The sequence below is a fragment of the Chiloscyllium punctatum genome, chromosome 30 (assembly GCF_047496795.1).
Source record: "Chiloscyllium punctatum isolate Juve2018m chromosome 30, sChiPun1.3, whole genome shotgun sequence".
Taxonomy (NCBI): domain Eukaryota; kingdom Metazoa; phylum Chordata; class Chondrichthyes; order Orectolobiformes; family Hemiscylliidae; genus Chiloscyllium; species Chiloscyllium punctatum.
The window spans coordinates 32,915,612-32,934,403 of NC_092768.1; the positions used below are offsets into that span (position 1 = coordinate 32,915,612).

At 50.6% G+C, this 18,792-nt stretch overlaps 1 protein-coding gene across 6 annotated transcripts in view; it reads left to right on the plus strand.

Moving 5' to 3' along the window:
• Nucleotides 1–18,792, plus strand: part of LOC140455399 (ral guanine nucleotide dissociation stimulator-like) — a 232,698-nt gene that overhangs the window by 60,755 nt on the left and 153,151 nt on the right. Inside the window, exon 1 of one of the 6 annotated variants that reach the window (XM_072550209.1) lies at nt 11,292–11,658. The exons of 4 other annotated variants lie outside the window; for them this stretch is intronic. In XM_072550209.1, the coding sequence (XP_072406310.1) occupies nt 11,605–11,658 (54 nt within the window). In that variant the 5' untranslated portion in view covers nt 11,292–11,604. Of the gene's footprint in view, nt 1–11,291; nt 11,659–18,792 lie in introns of those variants that run through there. One more of the 6 variants, XM_072550212.1, reaches the window with a different exon arrangement.

Sequence of the window (18,792 nt, forward strand, 5' to 3'; positions counted from 1 at the left end):
TGAGTTGTTTAATTGTCCGCCACTGGATGTGGTCGGTCTGCAGAGCTGAGATCTGATCCGTTGATTGTGGGGGTCCCTAACTCCTGCCTATTGTTTGGATTGCACGTAGTCGGAACTTCAGCACATTGACCGAGCTTTTTTTGTGGTGTGCTTGCTGCAGCTCCTGGTGTTCCCTCCTCTCGTCCACATTGAAGAGTGCTACAGGGTCATCAGCAGGAGGTTTCCCTCTCCCTGCTTTGGTTTGAGACTTTACGGGGTCCAGAGTTAACATTGAGGACTCCAAGCACAACTGGAGTGGCTTGGTGGCTCAGCGGTTAGCACTGCTGCCTCATGGCACCAGGCTCCCGGGTTCGATTCCAGCCTAGGGCAACTGTCTGTGTGGAGTTTGCACATTCTCCCCGTGTCTACATGGGTTCTCTCCCGGTGGTCCAAAGATGTGCAGGTTAGGGTGGATTGGCTGTGCTAAATTGCTCCATAATGTTCAGGGGTGCGTAGGTTAGGGGTAAATGTAGGGGAATGGATTTGGGTGGGTTATCCTTTGGAGGGTCGCTGTGGACTTGTTGGGCCGAATGGCCTGTTTCCACACAGTGGGCATCCCAACTCTACACAGCACAGTGACCTCTGCTGGGTAATGAACAAAGACTATGATGCAGTAAATACTTCAATAACTATTCAGGGATTGGAAGAATTGTTGCTGGAATTAATGGCTTCCTGAAATGAAGGAGACAGTGTTATAAAAGAATTAAAAGCAACATGATAAATAACCATCCCTGGGAGGAAGGAGGTGAAGCAACTTAAAGGGTGGCACAGTGGCTCAGTGGTTAGCACTGCTGGCTCACAGCGCCAGGGACCCAGGTTCAATTCCAACCTTGGACGTCTCTCTGTGTGGAGTTTGCATGTTCTCCCTGTGTCTGTGTGGGTTTCCCCCATCATCAAAAGATGTGCAGGTTAGGTTGGAGTGGCCATCTTAAATTGCCCATAGTGGCCTGGGATGTGTGGGTTAGCCAGGGTGATTGGGTGGGATGCTCTTCAGAAGGGCTGAATGGCCTGCTTTTACACTGTTGGGATTCTGTTCTACAAAAAAACCTGCTTCCTGGGAGAGAGGAGGTGAGACCTTGCTGCCTTGTGATGAGTGCACTTAATGGTAAGGTCCTCGGGAGTGTTGCTGAACGAAGAAACCTTGGAGTGCAGGTTCATAGCTCCTTGAAAGTAGAGACGTAGCTAGATAGGATAGTGAAGAAGGCGTTTGGTATACTTTCCTTTATTGGTCATAGTGTTGAGTACAGGAGTTGTGGGGAGGTCATGTTGCGGCTGTACTGGACATTGGTTGGGCCACTTTTGGAGTGTTGTGTGCAAGTGTGATCTCCTTGCTATCAGAGGCATGTTGTGAAACTTGAAGGGGTTCAGAGGGGATTTGTGTGGATGTTGCCGGGGTTGGAGGATTTGAGCTGTAGGGAGAGGTTGGATGGGCTGGGGCCGTTTTCCCTGGAGCATCAGAGGCTGAGGGGTGAACTGGTAGAGGTTTATTGAGTCGTGAGAGACGTGGATGGGATGGATCAACAAGGTCTTTTCCCTAGCTGGGGGAGTCCAGAATGTCAGGGCATAGGATTAAGTTGAGAGGGGAAAAGTACAAAAGAGACCTAAGGGGCAACTTTTTCACACAGAAGGTATGGAATGAGCTGCCAGAGGAAGTGGTGGAGGCTGGTACAATTGCAACAGTTAAAGGCATCTGGTTGGTTATATGAATAGGAAGGGTTTGGAGGGATATGGGCTGGGTGCTGGCGGGTGGGACTAGATTGGGTTGGGATATCTGGTCAGCATGGACAGGTTGGACCGAAGGGTCTGTTTCTGTGCTGTACATCTCTCTGACTCTATGAATGAGCAATTAAGATTGCCTGAATAAGGAACACCCTGAGGGGAAGGGATTAATGACAGGACCGTCTATGTTTTGAACAGTTAGCACCAAATGTAGCCAGGAACAGGGAAACCCGTACTGAGAAGGAGGCACGTCTATAGTCCTGATGACTCCAAAAGTGTCATCAATATTGTGGAAGGACAGATTAGATTCCCTACAGTGTGGAAACAGGCCCTTCGGCCCAACAAGTCCAAACCGACCCTCTGAAGAGCAACCCACCCAGACCCATTCCCCTGCGCCTAACACCACAGGCAATTTAGCACGGCCAATTCACTTAACCTGCGCGTTTTTTGGACTGTGGGAGGAAACCGGAGCAAACCCACGCAGACACGGGGAGAATGTGCAAACTTCACACAGACAGTTGCCTGAGGCGGGAATTGAACCCGGGTCGCTGGCTCTGTCAGGCAAGACAGGAAGCCTTGTAAGAATTCAACTTCAGGATTCTTCAGCAGTAGAACCCTAGAGAACAACTCTGTGCAAAGGCTGAACCCTGGACATCCAGAGACTGATGCTGTTGGTTGGAGTTGTAGCCAAATTCCACCATTAATCAGGTAATGGCCGAGTGGACTTGGGAGATTTAACTTGCTTACTTGAGAGATCTCATTATGGCTGCAACGTGAAACAAAGCACAAATGATCGTTTCAGGTTTTGGTTGTCCGATGAGATTTCTGAATAAGTAGCCGAATTAAAAGTAGCCCGTGGTAACTTACACACGACAGTGGATACTTGAGGAAGGTGATGGCGGAGACTGGAATGTGTTTGCCCAGTATGACTCTGGGAGTGTGATTATGCCAGGCTATTGCTTTAGTTGGCTGGCACGTACGGTGGCTTAGTGGTTAGCACTGCTGCCTCATAGCACCAGGGACCTGGGTTCAATCCCAGCCTCGGGTGACTGTCTGTATGGAGTTTGCACGTTCTCCCAGTGACTATATGGGTTTCCTCCCACAATCCAAAGATGTGCAGGTGCGGGGAAATTGCCCAGAGGCCTCAGGGATGTGTTGGTTAGGTGCATTAGTCAAGAGTAAATATGGAATATTAGGGGGAGTGGGTTACTCCGAGGAGGGTTGGTGTGGACATGTTGGGCCAAAGGGCCTGTTTCCACACTGTAGGGATTCTACGATACCCTCACAAATTTTGGCCCAAGCCCCAGATGTTGGTCAGTGGGGATTTGCAGGGTCAAGTTTATTGCGGTTTCTCTTGTCAGTTGGTTTGTCTAGTTTTGTTGAGCGGTTGGATAACAAGTGTTTGACTTGCTTGGCCAGCAGAGGGCAGTTAAGAGTCATCCAAACTGCTCTAGGTCTAGACCCAGTCAGGGTTATCAGATTTCCCTCCCTGAAGGACATTAGTGGAATCAGGTGGGATTTTAACCATTCTGCAGGGTTGAAGAAGAATCACTGGGCTCGGAACAATAACACTGCCTTCCCTCACAGCTCCCTGCAGCAATGTCTGCTTTTGTTTCAGATCTCGAGCTTCCGCAAATTTTTGTTTATTTTTTTTCCCCCTGAGGATGTTTAGTCACAATTGATTCAAGGTCATCACCGAACCTTTTAGTCTAGATCTTATTCTCCTTTAAATTCAAATTCTACTGTTGGCCCTTCAGGGGTGTGAACCTGGATTCCCAGAGAAATGCCAGAGTCCCTGAGTTACTAGTCCAGTGCCCTCTCCCTGAGCATGGAACTTAAACCTGCTTTTATAGTCACAGAAATTAACAGACGGCGGTTTGTCTTAATTCCAAGCACTTGAAGTCCAAGTTCCCCTCAAGCGGTGCGGCACGGTGGCTTAGCGGTTCGTACTGCTGCCTCACAGCGCCAGGGACCCGGGTTCAAGTCTCACCTTGGATGACGGTCTGTGTGGGGTTTGCACATTCTCCCCCTGTCTGCCTGGGTTTCGTCCCACGGTCCACACAATATGCAGGTGAAAACAATGACTGCAGATGCTGGAAATCCAATTCTGGAGTAGAGTGGTGCTGGGAAAGCACAGCTGTTCAGGCAGCATCCGAGGAGCAGGAAAATCTGCGTTTTGGGCAAACGCCCTTCGTCAGGAACGATGAAGGGCGTCTGCACGAAACGTCAATTTTCCTGCTTCTCGGATGCTGCCTGAACAGCTGTGCTTTTCCAGCACCACCCTACCACACAATATGCAGGTCAAGTGAATTGGCCATGCTAAATTGCCCATAGTGTGAGGTGCATTAGTCATATGTAGTTAGGGGAATGGTCTGGATGGGATACTCGTTGGAGGGTCGGTGTGGACTTGTTGGGCCGAAGGGCCTGTTTCCATACTGTAGGGAATCTCATCAAAGGTGACTTTATTGACAAAATTAGAGAGGAAAGAAATATGCAACAAATCAGAGTTGGATGTTTCCTAAATTTTGACTTTGTTCTCTTGCGTTACAAAAACTCAGCGCAAGTATTTAATTCATTGGGGCCTTTGAGCAAGGAGTCTTCGCGATTTGTTAAATATTCGGTGTGCAAATGTCAACATCACAGCAGGCCAATACTTTTGAAAGGGCTGGTGGGATTTAAAGGGGAGGTTGCAGTGATGGTTCCCAGGGCTGGTTGCTGGGGTGGGGGGTTTGTTCAGTGAAGCTGGGGAGAGGCTTGAGTGGTCTTTCCTGCCTGTTCCAAAGACTGAGAAGAGATCTCATCGAAACATAGCAAATTCACAAACAGTCTGACGGGTTAAGCATGGGCAGGGGGCAGGGGGCAGGGGGCCGGTGGGGGGGGGCGGTGGGGGGTGGGGTTTGAGTTCCCCTCTGACTGGGAATTGAACTGAATTGAGTTTATTGTCATGTGTACCAAGGCACAGTGAAAAGCTTTGTCTTGCGAGCAATACAGGCAGATCACAGAGTTAAGTAAATAATAGGGAAACAACGGCAAAAACAAAAACACAGGTACAGGCGAATGTTGAGAGTTTGTGAGTCCATTCCGTATTCTAACAACAGGAGGGTAGAAACTGTTTTGAAACCGGCTGGTGGGTGTGTTCAGGCTTCTGTACCTTCTCCCCGATGGTAGAGGTTGTAGAAAAACATTGCCAGGGTGGGATGGATCTTTGAGAATGCTGGCGGCCTTTCCTTGACAGCGGGCCTGGTAGCTGGAGTCTATAGATGGGAGGTTGGCCTTTGTGATTGTCCGGGCCGAGTTCACCACTCTCTGTAACTGTCTCTGATCTTGAATGGTACAGTTGCCATACCAGGTACTGAGACATCCAGACAGAATGTTCTCGATGGCGCACCTATAAAAGTTGGCAAGGGTATTCGCCGTCATGCCAAATTTCCTCAGCTGCCTGAGGAAGAAGAGACATTGTTGGGCCTTTGTAACCAGTGGGTCCATGTGAAGAGTCCAAGAAAACTTGTTGTGGATGACCACTCCCAGGAGCTTGACACTCTCCACTCGTTCCACCTCTTCTGTTAATGTGTAGGGGGGGCATGAGTAACCTCCCACCGAAAGTCAGTAATGAGTTCCTTGGTTTTGCTGGCATTGAGAGCTAGGTTGTTCTCAGTGCACCAGTTTTCCAGGTTTTCCACTTTCTGTCTGTAGTCTGTTTTGTCACCATCTGAGATTCGACCGACTGTGGGAAGCTGAGACCTCAGGTCCATAGTCTTGCGATGAGGGAAAGCTGGATGGCACGGTGGTTCAGTGGCTAGTACTGCTGCCTCACAGCGGTGGGGTCCTGGGTTCGATCCCACCTTCGGGGCGACTGTCTGGTTGGAGTTTGCACGTTCTCCCTGTGTCTGCGTGCGTTTCCCCCGGGTGCTCCGGTTTCCTCCCAAAGTCCAACGGTGTAAGGTTAGGTGGATGAGGATCATAGGAGCCGCACAGTGTCGAGATCGAGTCCACACTGACACTCTGGAGAGCTTCCCACCCGCAACACCCCCATCCATTCTATCCCCTAACCCTGCATTTCTCATGGCTAACCCATCTAGTCTGCACATTCCCGGACACTATGGGCAATTTAGCATGGGCCAATCCACCTAGGAGAAAGTGAGGACTACAGATGCTGGAGATCAGAGTCGAGAGTGTGGTGCTGGAAAAGCGCAGCAGGTCAGGCACCATCCGAGGAGCAGGAGAATTGATGTTCTGGGCCTAAGCCCTTCATCAGGAATGCCTCCGGGACTCTCGACTCCAATCCATCTAAACTGCTGTGCAAACTTCTTTGTTGCGTCTCAGGATGTGCATAGGCTATGTGTAGGAGCTATGATGAATATAGGGTTCTGGGTACAGGGTAAGGGGCTGGGTGGGATGCTCTTCAAGGGTCGGTGCACTATCTGATGGGCTGAACAGCCTGCTTCCACTCTGTAGGGATTCTCCCAAGTTACTTCCCTCAGAGGGGTATGGACCAATGGAGTTTGCAACCCCCCAAGAACTGCACACACTCAGCTGTTGAGCACACTCCAGAGGGAGTGGTTGGGTTTTGGAGATTGAGGCAATGATCTATGTTCATTTGTAATCCACGGGCAGCAGGGGCTCAGTTCAGTGGAGCCATCTTTTAAGACTGAAGTGTGGGGAAAAAAAACTTCGTTAAAAGGGCTGTGAACTTATTCAGTTGTTGAGCATGGAAACACCATCACTGAATGCTTTTACGTCTGGCACAGGAACAGTCTCAGGGAATCATGGGAGATGGGGAGTGGGCAAGTCGGGAGTGTGATGGAAACCCCCCCCCCCCCCCAACTTGCCCTGGATGGGTGCAGCTCCAACAACACTCATGAAGCTCGACACCATCCAGGACAAAGCAGCCCCCCACTTGATTGGCATCACATCCACAAGCATCCACTCCCTCCACCACCAACGCTCAGTAGCAGCAGTGTGTGCTATCTACAAGATGCACTGCAGAAGTTTACTCTTAGACAGCACCTTCCAAACCTACAACCACTTCCATCTAGAAGGACAAGGGCAACAGATACATGGGGACACCAGCAAGTTCCCCTCCAAGCCACTCACCACTCTGACTTGGACATAGAAGGCCGTTCCTTCACTGTCGCTGGGTCAAAGTCCTGGAGTACCCTCCCTTAGGGCATTGAGGGGCAACTCACAGCAGGTGGACTACGGCGGTTCAAAAAGGCAGCTCACCACCACCTTTTGAAGGGGGCAGCTTGGGACGGGCAGTAATCGCTGGGCCCAGCTCGCGATGCCCATGAGTCAGCAAAATAAATGATGGTGTCGAAGCCCAATGTTGGCCATACTGATGTTCAGTACCTTGATGGGCTGAATGGTCTTCCATTGCTTCCAACACTAGGTTGAAGGAGCACAGGGCAGGGAGAGGGAGTGTGATAAAAATGTACTGCTGAAGATGGAGGCCGTTTGGCCCAGCATGTCTTGTGCTGGCCCAATAACACATCCCTGGGAGGCAATCATGGGTGGCACGGGGGATCAGTGGTTAGCACTGCTGCCTTACAGTGCCAGGGAGCCGGGTTCGATTCCAGCCTCAGGCAACTGTCTGTGTAGAGTTTGCACATTTCTGCCCATGTCTGTGAGTTTGCTCCAGTTTCCTCCTACAATCCAAAGATGTGCAGATTTGGGTGGATTGGCCACGCTAAATTGTCCCATAGTGTCCAGAGATATGTAGGATAGGTGCATTAGTCAGGGATAATGTAGAGCGGTAGGGGAATGGGGCAGGATAGGTTATTCTTCGGAGGGTCAGTGTGGGCTTGTTGGGCCGAATGGCCTGTTTCAACACTGTAGGGATTCCATGAACAGAAATGTCAAGAAGCTTATTTAATGAAACAAAGCACTGTGTGCCCTGATAACTTGTGGGATGGCGACACCCGCATGCCAGAAATGAAATGAGTGGCAGAACGAGGCTGGAGAGGCCGAACGGCCTCCGCTTGTTGCTCTCTTCCATCACACGCCAGTGCACGGTGGAAACCGGACTCCATCCAGGAGCAAGAACTACAAGTGGCTCTCCTGCAATCCTAACTGGTTGGAATGCCTCTGCCAAACAGCGAATAAATCCTCCCTGCGAAGCTGTGGCAACATTTTAATCGGGAAATGGTTCTTTTCCCAGAACGCAGATCAGGAGAGAGAGTCAGGAGGTCAGTGCTTTGCAGAGGGATCCGAACCACATGATTGCTGATAGGATTACCGGGGTTGTGTGACCTGGTTTATTCAGCAATGCGACTTGACTCAGAAAGGCAGGGACAATCATGTACATTGTTGCACTGTTTCCCACAGTAACACATTCCTTTTTCTTTAATCCACACTGAGTAGATCATGGCCCTGCAATAGGATTGACAGCAGACATCCAGAGGCTCCTCCTTCAGTCTTGAGGGAGTGCCGCACTGTCAGAGGGTCAGTGCTGAGGGAGTGCCGCACTGTCAGAGGGTCAGTACTGAGGGAGTGCCACACTGTCAGAGGGTCAGTACTGAGGGAGTGCCGCACTGTCAGAGGGTCAGTGCTGAGGGAGTGCCGCACTGTCAGAGGGTCAGTACTGAGGGAGTGCCGCACTGTCAGAGGGTCAGTACTGAGGGAGTGCCGCACTGTCAGAGGGTCAGTACTGAGGGATGCTGCACTGTCAGAGGGTCAGTACTGATGGAGTGTCGCACTGTCTGGGGGTCAGTACTGAGGGAGTACTGCACTTTCAGAGGGTCAGTACTGAGGGAGTCCCCCACTATCAGAAGGTCAGTACTGAGGGAATGCTGCACTGTCAGAGGGTCAGTACTGAGGGAGTGTTGCACTGTTAGAGGGTCAGTACCGAGGTAATGCGGCACTGTCAGAGGATCAGTACTGAGGGAGTGCTGCACTGTCAGAGGGTCAGTACTGAGTGAGTGCTGCAGTGTCAGATAGCTCCCCCTTCCATACACTTCACCTCTGGCCAGTTCCAAGGCTTGCATTGCCCCAGCTCAGACCAAGTTAGTCATAACGACAGTCTGTAGGCAGGACAATGGGGCAGGTCTGAATCCACACCAGCCCTGGACTTGGGGGAGTCTTCAGGCAGTGACACAGCCCATTCTTCTACAACCCTGTCTTCCCCCCAACTAATAAAATGGCACAACCCACCATCCGGACATCCCACCTCCCCAGCAATGGAGTACTTTATTGGCCCCCCGTTGGTGGCAAATTGTGCACAGCAAGATCCCATTGTGCAGCCCCCCCCCCCGAGTGGATCATCTCTTTTAGATGCCAGATAATTATCGCATGGGGCGCCTTCCTTCAGAGATTTATATCTGCTTGCAACGGAGGGTTGCGATTTGGGGAGGTGTTGGAGAGACAGGACCTGTGGCAGAACTGCAGCTCATGGCTGCTTCCTAAAACTTAACCCCCATGGTCCAGGTGCTTTTCGTGGGAGATACGAGCCCACAACCTTCTGACTTGGAGACAAGAATTCTGCTCACTGCACCATAGCCAACTCCTGTTCTCAATTCCATACATCTCCCTTTGTATTATCCCAGAATGCTGCAAACAGACGGAACTTCATTCCATACCTTACCTCAGAGCCATATTTTCCTTTTTTTTAAATACCTCATCTGTTTTATTTATTTCAAAGTGCCTTTCTTCATTAAAAAAAACGTTGTATATACACATCGTCACAAACGCAGTTTGGTTCATACAGTAGAATATCAAGGACACAAACAAACATTGGAGTTTGACTCTATCCAAACAAACCAAAGACATCTCTTAACATGCAAAACTATATTTCATGCCTTGAGGCACCAGGAGGGTCTGATAACTGAACGGACCCCCATTTACCTTCAGCAGGAAAGCCCTAAATGGTGGTCTTTCCCCACTGCCCCTTGGCGACAGCTGCCCCAAGCTTCAGCGCGTCCCTCAGCACGTAGTCCTGGACCTTGCGATGTGCCAGTCTGCAACACTCGATCAGGGTCAACTCCTTGCTCTGGAAGGCTGACAGGTTTCAGACAGACCAACGAGCATCTTTCACCGAGGTGATGGTCCTCCAGGTGCAGTTGGTGTTTGTCTCGGTGTGTGTCCCGGGGAACAGCCCATAGAACACGAAGTCCCGATATCATCTGCTGTGCCCTGTTCTTTTCCCAGTGACTGTGCCTCCAGAGTGGGGTGAAATGTGTTGGGCACTGCGGCCTGTTCCTGGTGACCATGACTTTCATGTGACTAGCAGTGGTGTATTCACTCAGCGATTACAGGCACAGGTTTTTTTTCCCTGTCTGTGTGGAACAGCACTGGGGATAGGAGTGAGGACCGATAATTTCACTGCATCACCCCACTCTGCTCCAGCCCACTTGACTTACTCAGAACTCAGATCAGGTCAGGTCACTTTATTCAGTACAGAGTAGAGGTGACAATCAGGTTGTGAGGCACTGAACCAGTGAATATGCTTCGATCCGCAGTGTATCTGCCCTAGGAGTTTTTCTTTAATGGGGTCAGTGTAGATGGAGCTTTACTTTGTATCTACCCCATTCGGTCCCTGCCCTGGGGGTGTTTGACAGGGACAGTATCGAGAGAGCTTTACTCTGTATCTGACCCTGTGCTGTCCCTGTCCTAGGGAGTGTTTGATGGGGATAGTTTTGAGAGAGCTTTATTCTGTACCTGACCCTGTGCTGTCCCTGTCCTGGGGAGTGTTTGATGGGGATAGTTTTGAGAGAGCTTTATTCTGTACCTGACCCTGTGCTGTCCCTGCCATGGGAGCATTTGATGAGGGGACAGTGTAGAGAAAGCTTTACTCTGTATGTCACCCCGTGCTGTCCCTGTCCTGGGAGTGTTTGATGGGGACAGTGTCGAGGGAGCTTTACTCTGTATCTAACCCCGTGCTGTCCCTGTCCTGGGAGTGTTCGATGGGGGACGGTGTAGAGGGAGCTTTACTCTGTATCTGACCCCGTGCTGTCCCTGCCCTGGGAGTGGTTGATGGGGGACAGTGTAGAGTGAGCTTTACCCTGTATCTAACCCCCGTGCTGTCCCTGTCCTGAGAATGTTTGATGGGTGACAGTGTAGAGGGAGCTTTCATTTTAATTTAGAAAGTGTAGAGGAAATTTATTTTCAGTTTGAAAGAGTAGAGGGAGCTTTTGCTCTGTATCTTAATGCCAAACCTGTACCTGTCCTGGGAATAGTTGATGGGGACAGTGTAGAGGCAGCTTTAATTTCAGTTTGAAAGAGTAGAGGGAGGTTTACTTTCAGGTTAAGAGAGTCGAGGGAAGTTTACCTCCAGTTTTAAGTGTGAAGAAAGCTTTACTTTTAATTTAAACAGAATAGAGGGAGCTTTACCTTCCTTCACACTCTTAAACGGGAGCTTTACTTTTAACTTAACAGAGTAGAGGGAGATTTACCTTCAGTTTAAGAGTGTGAAGAAAGCTTTACTTTTAATTTAACAGAGTAGAGGGAAGTTGACTCCCTGTCCAACCCAGTGCTTTGTCTCCCCCTGGGAAGGGGTTGGTGGTGGGGGACCCGAGTCAAGAGGAGATTTCCATTGAATGGTGCTGTACAATAACCTGGGAGTGTTTGGTGAACTCGACGTTTGGTGACCCCGGGGGCGGCCGAGTGTGCTCTATATATAGCAGCCGTGTGCGAGGTAGCAGGAGGTACTGTACTCCGTGTGCCTGTGAACAGAGAGCTCCCACTGAGTCCGGGCGGAAAGAAAAAAAAAATCTGCAGCCCGTGGCGTGAAGGATCCAAAACAGGATTGGGCCAGTCCTGAGAAACACCCCCCCCCCCCTCCCCAAGGATAGATCCTCTCGCCTGGGCTCGGAGCTGAGGGGTAGCTGTGGAGAGGCATGCGTGCGAGCTAGGATGAGCCAGCTCGGGAAAACCAGGGCACAGTCAGGTGGACAGAAGAAAACACGGGTAACTCTTGGTATTTTATTTTTGGCTTTTGTCGGGTTGGCTTCGAAACAGTGCGCGGTTTTGCTCACTCCCAAAACAAACCCCAAAAAATAAAAAAAGAAACTCCTAGCGCTCGTCCTTTGTGACTAAATCTCGTCACTCAGCGTTCACGTCCAGGCTAGGGATTGTTGAAGAGTTGATTATCTGATGCATCTTTTGCAACTTCTGGTCGCTGACTTTCATGGGGTCGGTATTGAGCTGGGGCTAAAATGCCCTTCACTCTGAGAAACAGCGGCTCAGGTGTGAGTATGGTGGGGTGGACATCATTTGCCCTCCCCAGGGTGAATCCTGGCAATGGGGATCTGCCTCACTCTCTGATGCCACTTGGTTGGTCGTTGTGGGGGTGGGGAGGATGGGGTGGGGTGAAGGTTTAGATTAGATTCCCGACAGTGTAGAAACAGGCTCTTCGGCCCAACACACTGACCCTCCGAAGAGTCACCCACCCAGACCCATTCCCCTACCCCTACCCTATATTTACCCCTGACTAACGCATCTAACACCATGGGCAATTTTTAGCCTGGCCAATTCACCCTAACCTGCACCTATTTTGGACTGTGGTTGGAAACCCATCCAGACACCAGGAGAAAGTGCAAACTCCACACAGACAGTCGCCCGAGGCTGGAATTTAACCTGGGACCCTGGTGCTGTGAGGTAGCAGTGCTAACCACTGGGCCACCCCAAAACTAAACAGCAGAGGTTATGAATCGAATCCCTACAGTGTGGGAACAGACCCTGCGGCCCAACTAGTCCACACTGACCCTCTGAAGGGTAACCCACCCAGACCCATTCCCCTCTGACTTATGCAACTAGCACTATGGGTAATTTAGCATGGCCAATCCACCCTGACCTGCACATCTTTGGATTGTGGGAGGAAACCAGAGCACCCAGAGGCAACCCATGCAGACACAGGGGGGGTGTGGGGGAGAGGAAGTGTGCAAACTTCACACAGACAGTCACCTGAGGCTGGAATTGAGCCTGGGACCCTGGTGCTGTGAGGTAGCAGTGCTAACCACTGAGCCACCGTGCCATGTTCCTGGCCTGAAGGAATGGCCATCTGGAGATAGCTGTTCGAACCACAGGGGCGCTGAGGAGTTCAAATATTTGCTTGACTTCACGTGAGTTTGGTCATTTTGAGTCCCTACTACAGAGGGGACTGGATTGTCTGTGAAAACTGGAAACATAACCTGGCGTCCGCATGACTGAAATAGACCAAATTGACATCCGGTTCTGCCTCGGTCACTCACTGATGCCCATTTGGGGGGAAAGGGATCTGCCGCATCTGCCTGGTCTCTGTCTACGTGCGACTCCCGATCACCAGATAGTTATGGTAGCGGAGGAGGCTATTCGGCCTACCATGTCTGTACTATTCCCTCGTGACATTCCTCCTCGATCCCCATATTCCCTGCACCCCATTCCTATCCAAGTAACTGTCTGATGCCCCTCTCGAATGCCTCAATTGAACCTGCATCCTGTGGATTTCCAGGTGGTTTCGGCTTGCTCACGTCACCCTTGTTCTGCTTGCACGTTAAATCTCTGCCCTCTCTTTTCTTCTCTCTTTCATGAACGGGAGTAGCTTCTCCCTATCGACTCCGTGCGGCCCACTCGTGGTATTTTTGTAAACGACAATCAAATCCCACCCTCAGCCCTCTACTCTCCAAGGGAATCGATCCCGACTCCCCCAGTCTATCCTCAGAGCAGAAGACTCCAGCTCCACAGCAACACCTGAAGGGCAACGAGAGATGGGCGTTACTGAAATGACCAGCAATGCCCACATCTCGTGAATTGATTTGAAGGGACATTAGTCAAATGTGATGACTGGGAATGTAAAACTTGAGAATGGCATTACTGCTATCAGAATGTGCACCTTGGTGGCTTGGTGGTTAGCACTGCTGACTGATAGCGGCCCAGGTTTGGTTCCAGCCTTGGGTGACTAGTATGTGCAGAGTTTGTATGTTCTCCCAGTGTCTGCATGGGTTTCCTCCCACAGTCTGAAGACGTGCAGGTTATAGAGATGTACCGCAAAGAAACAGACCTGTTGGTTCAACTCATCCATGCTGACTAGGTATCCTAAATTAATTTTGGCCCATATCCCTCCAAACCCTTCCTATTCATATACCCATCCAGATGCCTTTTAAATGTTGCAATTGTACCAGCCTCCACCACTTCCTCTGGCAGCTCATTCCATACACGCACCACCCTCTGTGTGAAAAAGTTACCCCTTAGATCCCTTTCAATTCTTTCCCCTTTCATATTAAGCCCGTGGCCTCTAGTTCTCGGAGTCTATGTGGATTTACCATGCTAAATTGTCCACGGGAAATGCAGGGTGCTGGATTGGGTGGGGTGGGGGGGGTGGGGGGGGGGAGAGATGCTGTTCAGAGGGTTGGTCTGGGCCGAATGGCCTGCATTCACACTGTAAGGATTCAATGATTGAATTGGCAGGCACCGTTAGATGTGTGTGATTCCTAATGAAGGGCGTATGCTCGAAACGTCGATTCTCTTGCTGCTTGGATCCTGCCTGATGTGCTGTGCTTTTCCAGCAGCACACGCTTGACTCTGAACCCCAACATGTACAGTCCTCACTTTCTCACAGTTAGATGTGTGTGTGTGTGTGTGTGTGGTTTCAGTACGCATTGTCACGTGGCTGAGAGCTGTGAGTCCTAACCTTTTTTTGTGGGTTCACTGGTGAACTAGCAAGGGGAAAGGCAGAGTGCGATCTTTTTTTGATGGTTGAGGGTGTAACTTGCTTGGCTACGGAATGACTTGTTTGTTAAGTAAACATGCAGAGGTGAGGTATAGATGGTGGTGTGTTTAGGGCGGTTCCTGCTCAGGTTAGTAGTGCGGCTGCCTGCATTGGTGTCACCAAAATCACGCAGTTGCATTTTATGAGGGGCTCAGAATGCCTGCCGTGGAAGGTGCTGGCATGGTCTGACAATCCAGAATCCAAACTCAACCGTCCGGAGGTATGAATTTCACTCCGGAAGACGGTGAATTGAGTTAAGATGTCTGGAGTAAAGAGCCGGCCCTGTGTAACCAGTGGATTGTTGTTCAAACCCATCTGGTTCACTAATGTCCTTCAGAAATGGAAATTAGTCACTCTTTCCATGTGACTCCAGACCCACAGCAACCTGGTTAACCCCCGGGTGACACGGGATAGCTGATAGGCGCTGGCCTAGTCCTTATTCCGTGATTTTCTTTTTTATCAAAACACCTTGACTTGAACGGTTCTGTCATTGAAGACTCCAACCCCCCCCCCCACAACATCTGTCCTACTCACCGATGAAGTTTCTTCCCTATTGAACGTGTCCTGCCTCTGTATGACTATACTGAGACACCTCCCTCCTCCATGCTACACCCCTCTCCTGACCACCGAGTCGCTTCCATGCTCTGGACCCTCTCTCTGCAGTTTTGATGACCCTCCTTCCAACAAGCCAATTGTAGTGTTCCCAGTTATGAAGGATCCTTTACCTTACCCTTTGACATGATATGGGCATCGCTAGCTATGCCCATCCCAATTGCCCTTGAGAAGGTGGTACCGAGTTATCTTCTGGAACTGCTGTGGTTGGTGTGGTGTAGTTCTCATTGCTATGCTGGTGGGGAATCCGTTCCAGAATTTTGACAGTGAGGACACAGTTATGTAGTTCAAAATCCAAGTGATGTGTACTGGTAATATTACTCGGGTAGTAATCCCTAGCCCTGGGCTAATGTCCTTGAGGTGGGAAACTCGACGTTTTGGGCAAAAGCCCTTCATCAGGAATGAGGCCTTTATTCCTGATTAAGGGCTTTTGCCCGAAACATTGATTTTCCTGCTCCTTGGCTGCTGCCTGACCTGCTGTGCTTTTCCAGCACCACTCTAATCTTGTCTCTAATCTCCAGCATCTGCAGGATCCACCATTGCCTAATGTCCTTGGGGCACCACTTGGAATCTCTCCATAGTAAATCGGGTAGTTTGTATTCAAGAAAAAGTCCGGGGCACCAAACTAACGTAATGGTGACCCGTCAGTTGCTGTAAAATACCAGCAATACATAACTGGCCTTGCCAGCCCCACCCACATCCCAAAATTCACTTTGAAGTCAGGGTAGTGAGTGGTGTGGAGGGGGACTTGCCTGTGTTGGTGCTCCCATGCTGCCCTTTGGGTGGCATGCTGGTTCAGTGGTTAGCACAGCTGCTTCACGGTGCCAGGGACCCGGGTTCAATTCCAGCCTGGGGCGACTGTCTGTGTGGAGTTTGCACATTCTCCCCTTGTCTGCGCGAGTTTCCCCCGGGTGCTCTGGTTTCCTCCCACAGTCCAAAGATGTGCAGGTACGTCTGGATTGGCAGTGCTAAATTACCCCATAGTGTCCAGGGATGTGCAGAGTAGGCGGGTTAGCCGTGGGAAATGTTGGATTAGGGGAGTGGGGAGGGGTGATGCTCTTCGGAGAGTTGGCGTGGGCTCGATGGGCCGAATGGCCTGCTACCGCTCTGCCCTTGTTGACGGGAGAGCTTATGGACTTGTCAGGTCTGTTCAAGAAACCTTGGCAGAAGTGGGTACTGCAGATCCTGGACATTAGAGTCGAGAGTCTGGTGCTGGAAAAGCACAGCAGGTCAGGCAGCATCCAAGGAGCAGGAAAATCAATGTTTCGGGCAAAAGCCCTCCATCAGGAAAGAAACCTTTGGTGAGTTGCTGCAGAGCTCCTTGTCGATGCTGCACTCTAGACGTTAGTGGTGGAGAGAGTGAACATTGATGTTCACTCCCTCTTCCATCGAGTGCCCTAGATAGTGCCATGCTCCTTCAGTACTGACGGAGCTTCATTCAGCCAGTCAACCTGGGTGCAATGTGAATGCAGATTTCTCCAGCTTCCTCATTTCGCCCCCCCCGCCCCCCCCCCCCCACCCCCCGCCCCCCCACCTTATCTCAGACCCAACCCTCAGACTCAGCACCGCCTTCTTGACCTGCAATCTTCTTCCCGACCTCTCCGCCCCCAACCCCTCTCTGGCCTATCGCCCTCACCTTAACTTCCCTCCACCTATCGCCTTCCCAACGCCTATCCCCCAAGTCCCTCCTCCCTACCTTTTATCTTAGCCTGCTTGGCACACCCTCCTCATTCCTGAAGAAGGGCTTATGCCCGAAACGTCGAATCTCCTGCTCCTTTGACGCTGCCTGACCTGCTGCGCTTTTCCAGCAGCACATTTGATCTGATCTCCAGCATCTGCAGTCCTCACTTCCTCCTGGGTGCAATCTATGGAGACCTCTACCCCGTAGACCAATCTGGACAGCTCTTCGAAAAAGACGGGAGGGGCTGAAAGGCCTCTTTTCGCCCTGTGCGATTCTCAAGGCTGCCTGTGAAAGCCGCCTTGCCCCGATCACAACGTGAGGGCAGACTTGCTCTTGTTGACTCCACGTCCCCAGTTGTGCAGTGAGCTGACCATCCTCCTCCTCCCGGGTAAGTCCAGTCCCGAAGGGCCATGGGTCAGAGGTAGCACCCGCTCCGCCTCAGCGGAGACGTTGGGTCCAGGATATCTCAACAGCTGGCCCCAGTGTCGTGCTGCTGAACTAATGTGGATAAATGTGAGGTGCTCCACTATGGAAAAGGCAAATCTTAGCAGGACTTATACACTTAATGGTAAGGTCCTAGCGAGTGTTGCTGAACAAAGAGACCTTGGAGTGCAGGTTCATAGCTCCTTGAAAGTGGAGTCGCAGGTCGATAGGGTAGTGAAGAAGGCGTTTGGTATGCTTTCCTTTATTGGTCAGAGTATTGAGTACAGGAGTTGGGAGGTCATGTTGTGGCTGTACAGGACATTGGTTAGGCCACTGTTGGAATACTGCATTCAATTCTGGTCTCCCTGCTATTGGAAAGATGTTGTGAAACTTGAAAGGGTTCAGAAAAGATTTACAAGGATGTTGCCAGGGTTGGAGGATTTGAGCTACAGGGAGAGGCTGTACAGGCTGGGGCTGTTTTCCTTGGAGCGTCGGAGGCTGAGGGAGTGACCTTATCGAGGTATATAAAATATGAGGGGCATGGATAAGGTAAATGGACAAGATCTTTTTCTTTGGGGGAGTCCAGAACTAGAGGGCATAGTTTTAAGGTGATGGGGGAAGAATTTAGAAGGGACCTAAGGGGCAACTTTTTCACTCCGAGGGTGATGTGTGTATGGAATGAGCTGCCAGAGGAAGTGGTGGATGTTGGTACAATTATAACATTTAAAAGGCATCTGGATGGGTACATGAATAGGAAGGGTTTGGGGGGGGAGATGGACCAAGTGCTGGCAAATGGGACGAGATTAATTTGGGATATCTGGTTGGCATGGATGAGTTGGATTGAAGGGTCTGTTTCCCTGCTGTACATCTCTATGACTCCTGGGAAATGATCATCACCAACATACAGAGGGGTAGCTACTTCAGAAAGTTGGCCAGGTTGTGGGTCGAATTTGCGCACCCTGAAGAGTGTCTTGCAGAAGAGAGAGGGACAGAGAGATGGAAACACAGAGCACACTTCGAGGCCCTTCAACTCATCCTGTCGGTGCTGGCTGATACCACACAGTGCAGCAGAGGCTGGAAACAAAAATGGAGCAGCAGCGTAGAGCAGGATTGGGTCCAAAGACATGGCACTGGGAGAGGCGGCAGGGGGGAGGTGGCTGAAGAAGGAGGTGGCTGTAGCATGGCGTGAGAGCATGGATTCCCACAACATACGATTGTGAGGAATCGGCGCTGTATTTCAAAAATAACATGTTTGAGCTCTCCCTCAATCCTCCGATGCATATTTTCCTCCCGTCCCCCTCAACCCCCATTATCTCTCGATTATTTAATTTGACGACTTAATACTGTAAAAATGGAGCATCCATTGCTGTCTGGAATAAAGAATTCTACATGCCACCAAGATATTGGCTGAGTGGGGCTTGTCCACCCGGACTGCTTTTCTTTGCATTTTTTTTCTGTTGACTTACTGCTTGTCTTGAGTATGGACAGCATCAGCGTTGGCGAGGAACCCCAGCGCAGACTGGAGTAGACCCAGCCTGGAATTGAGTAGTCCCAGCATGGACTTGAGCAGGCCTAACATAGACTCAATTAGGGCTAGTGTGCACTCGAGTAGGCCTCGCCCAGAATTGAGTACACCTCT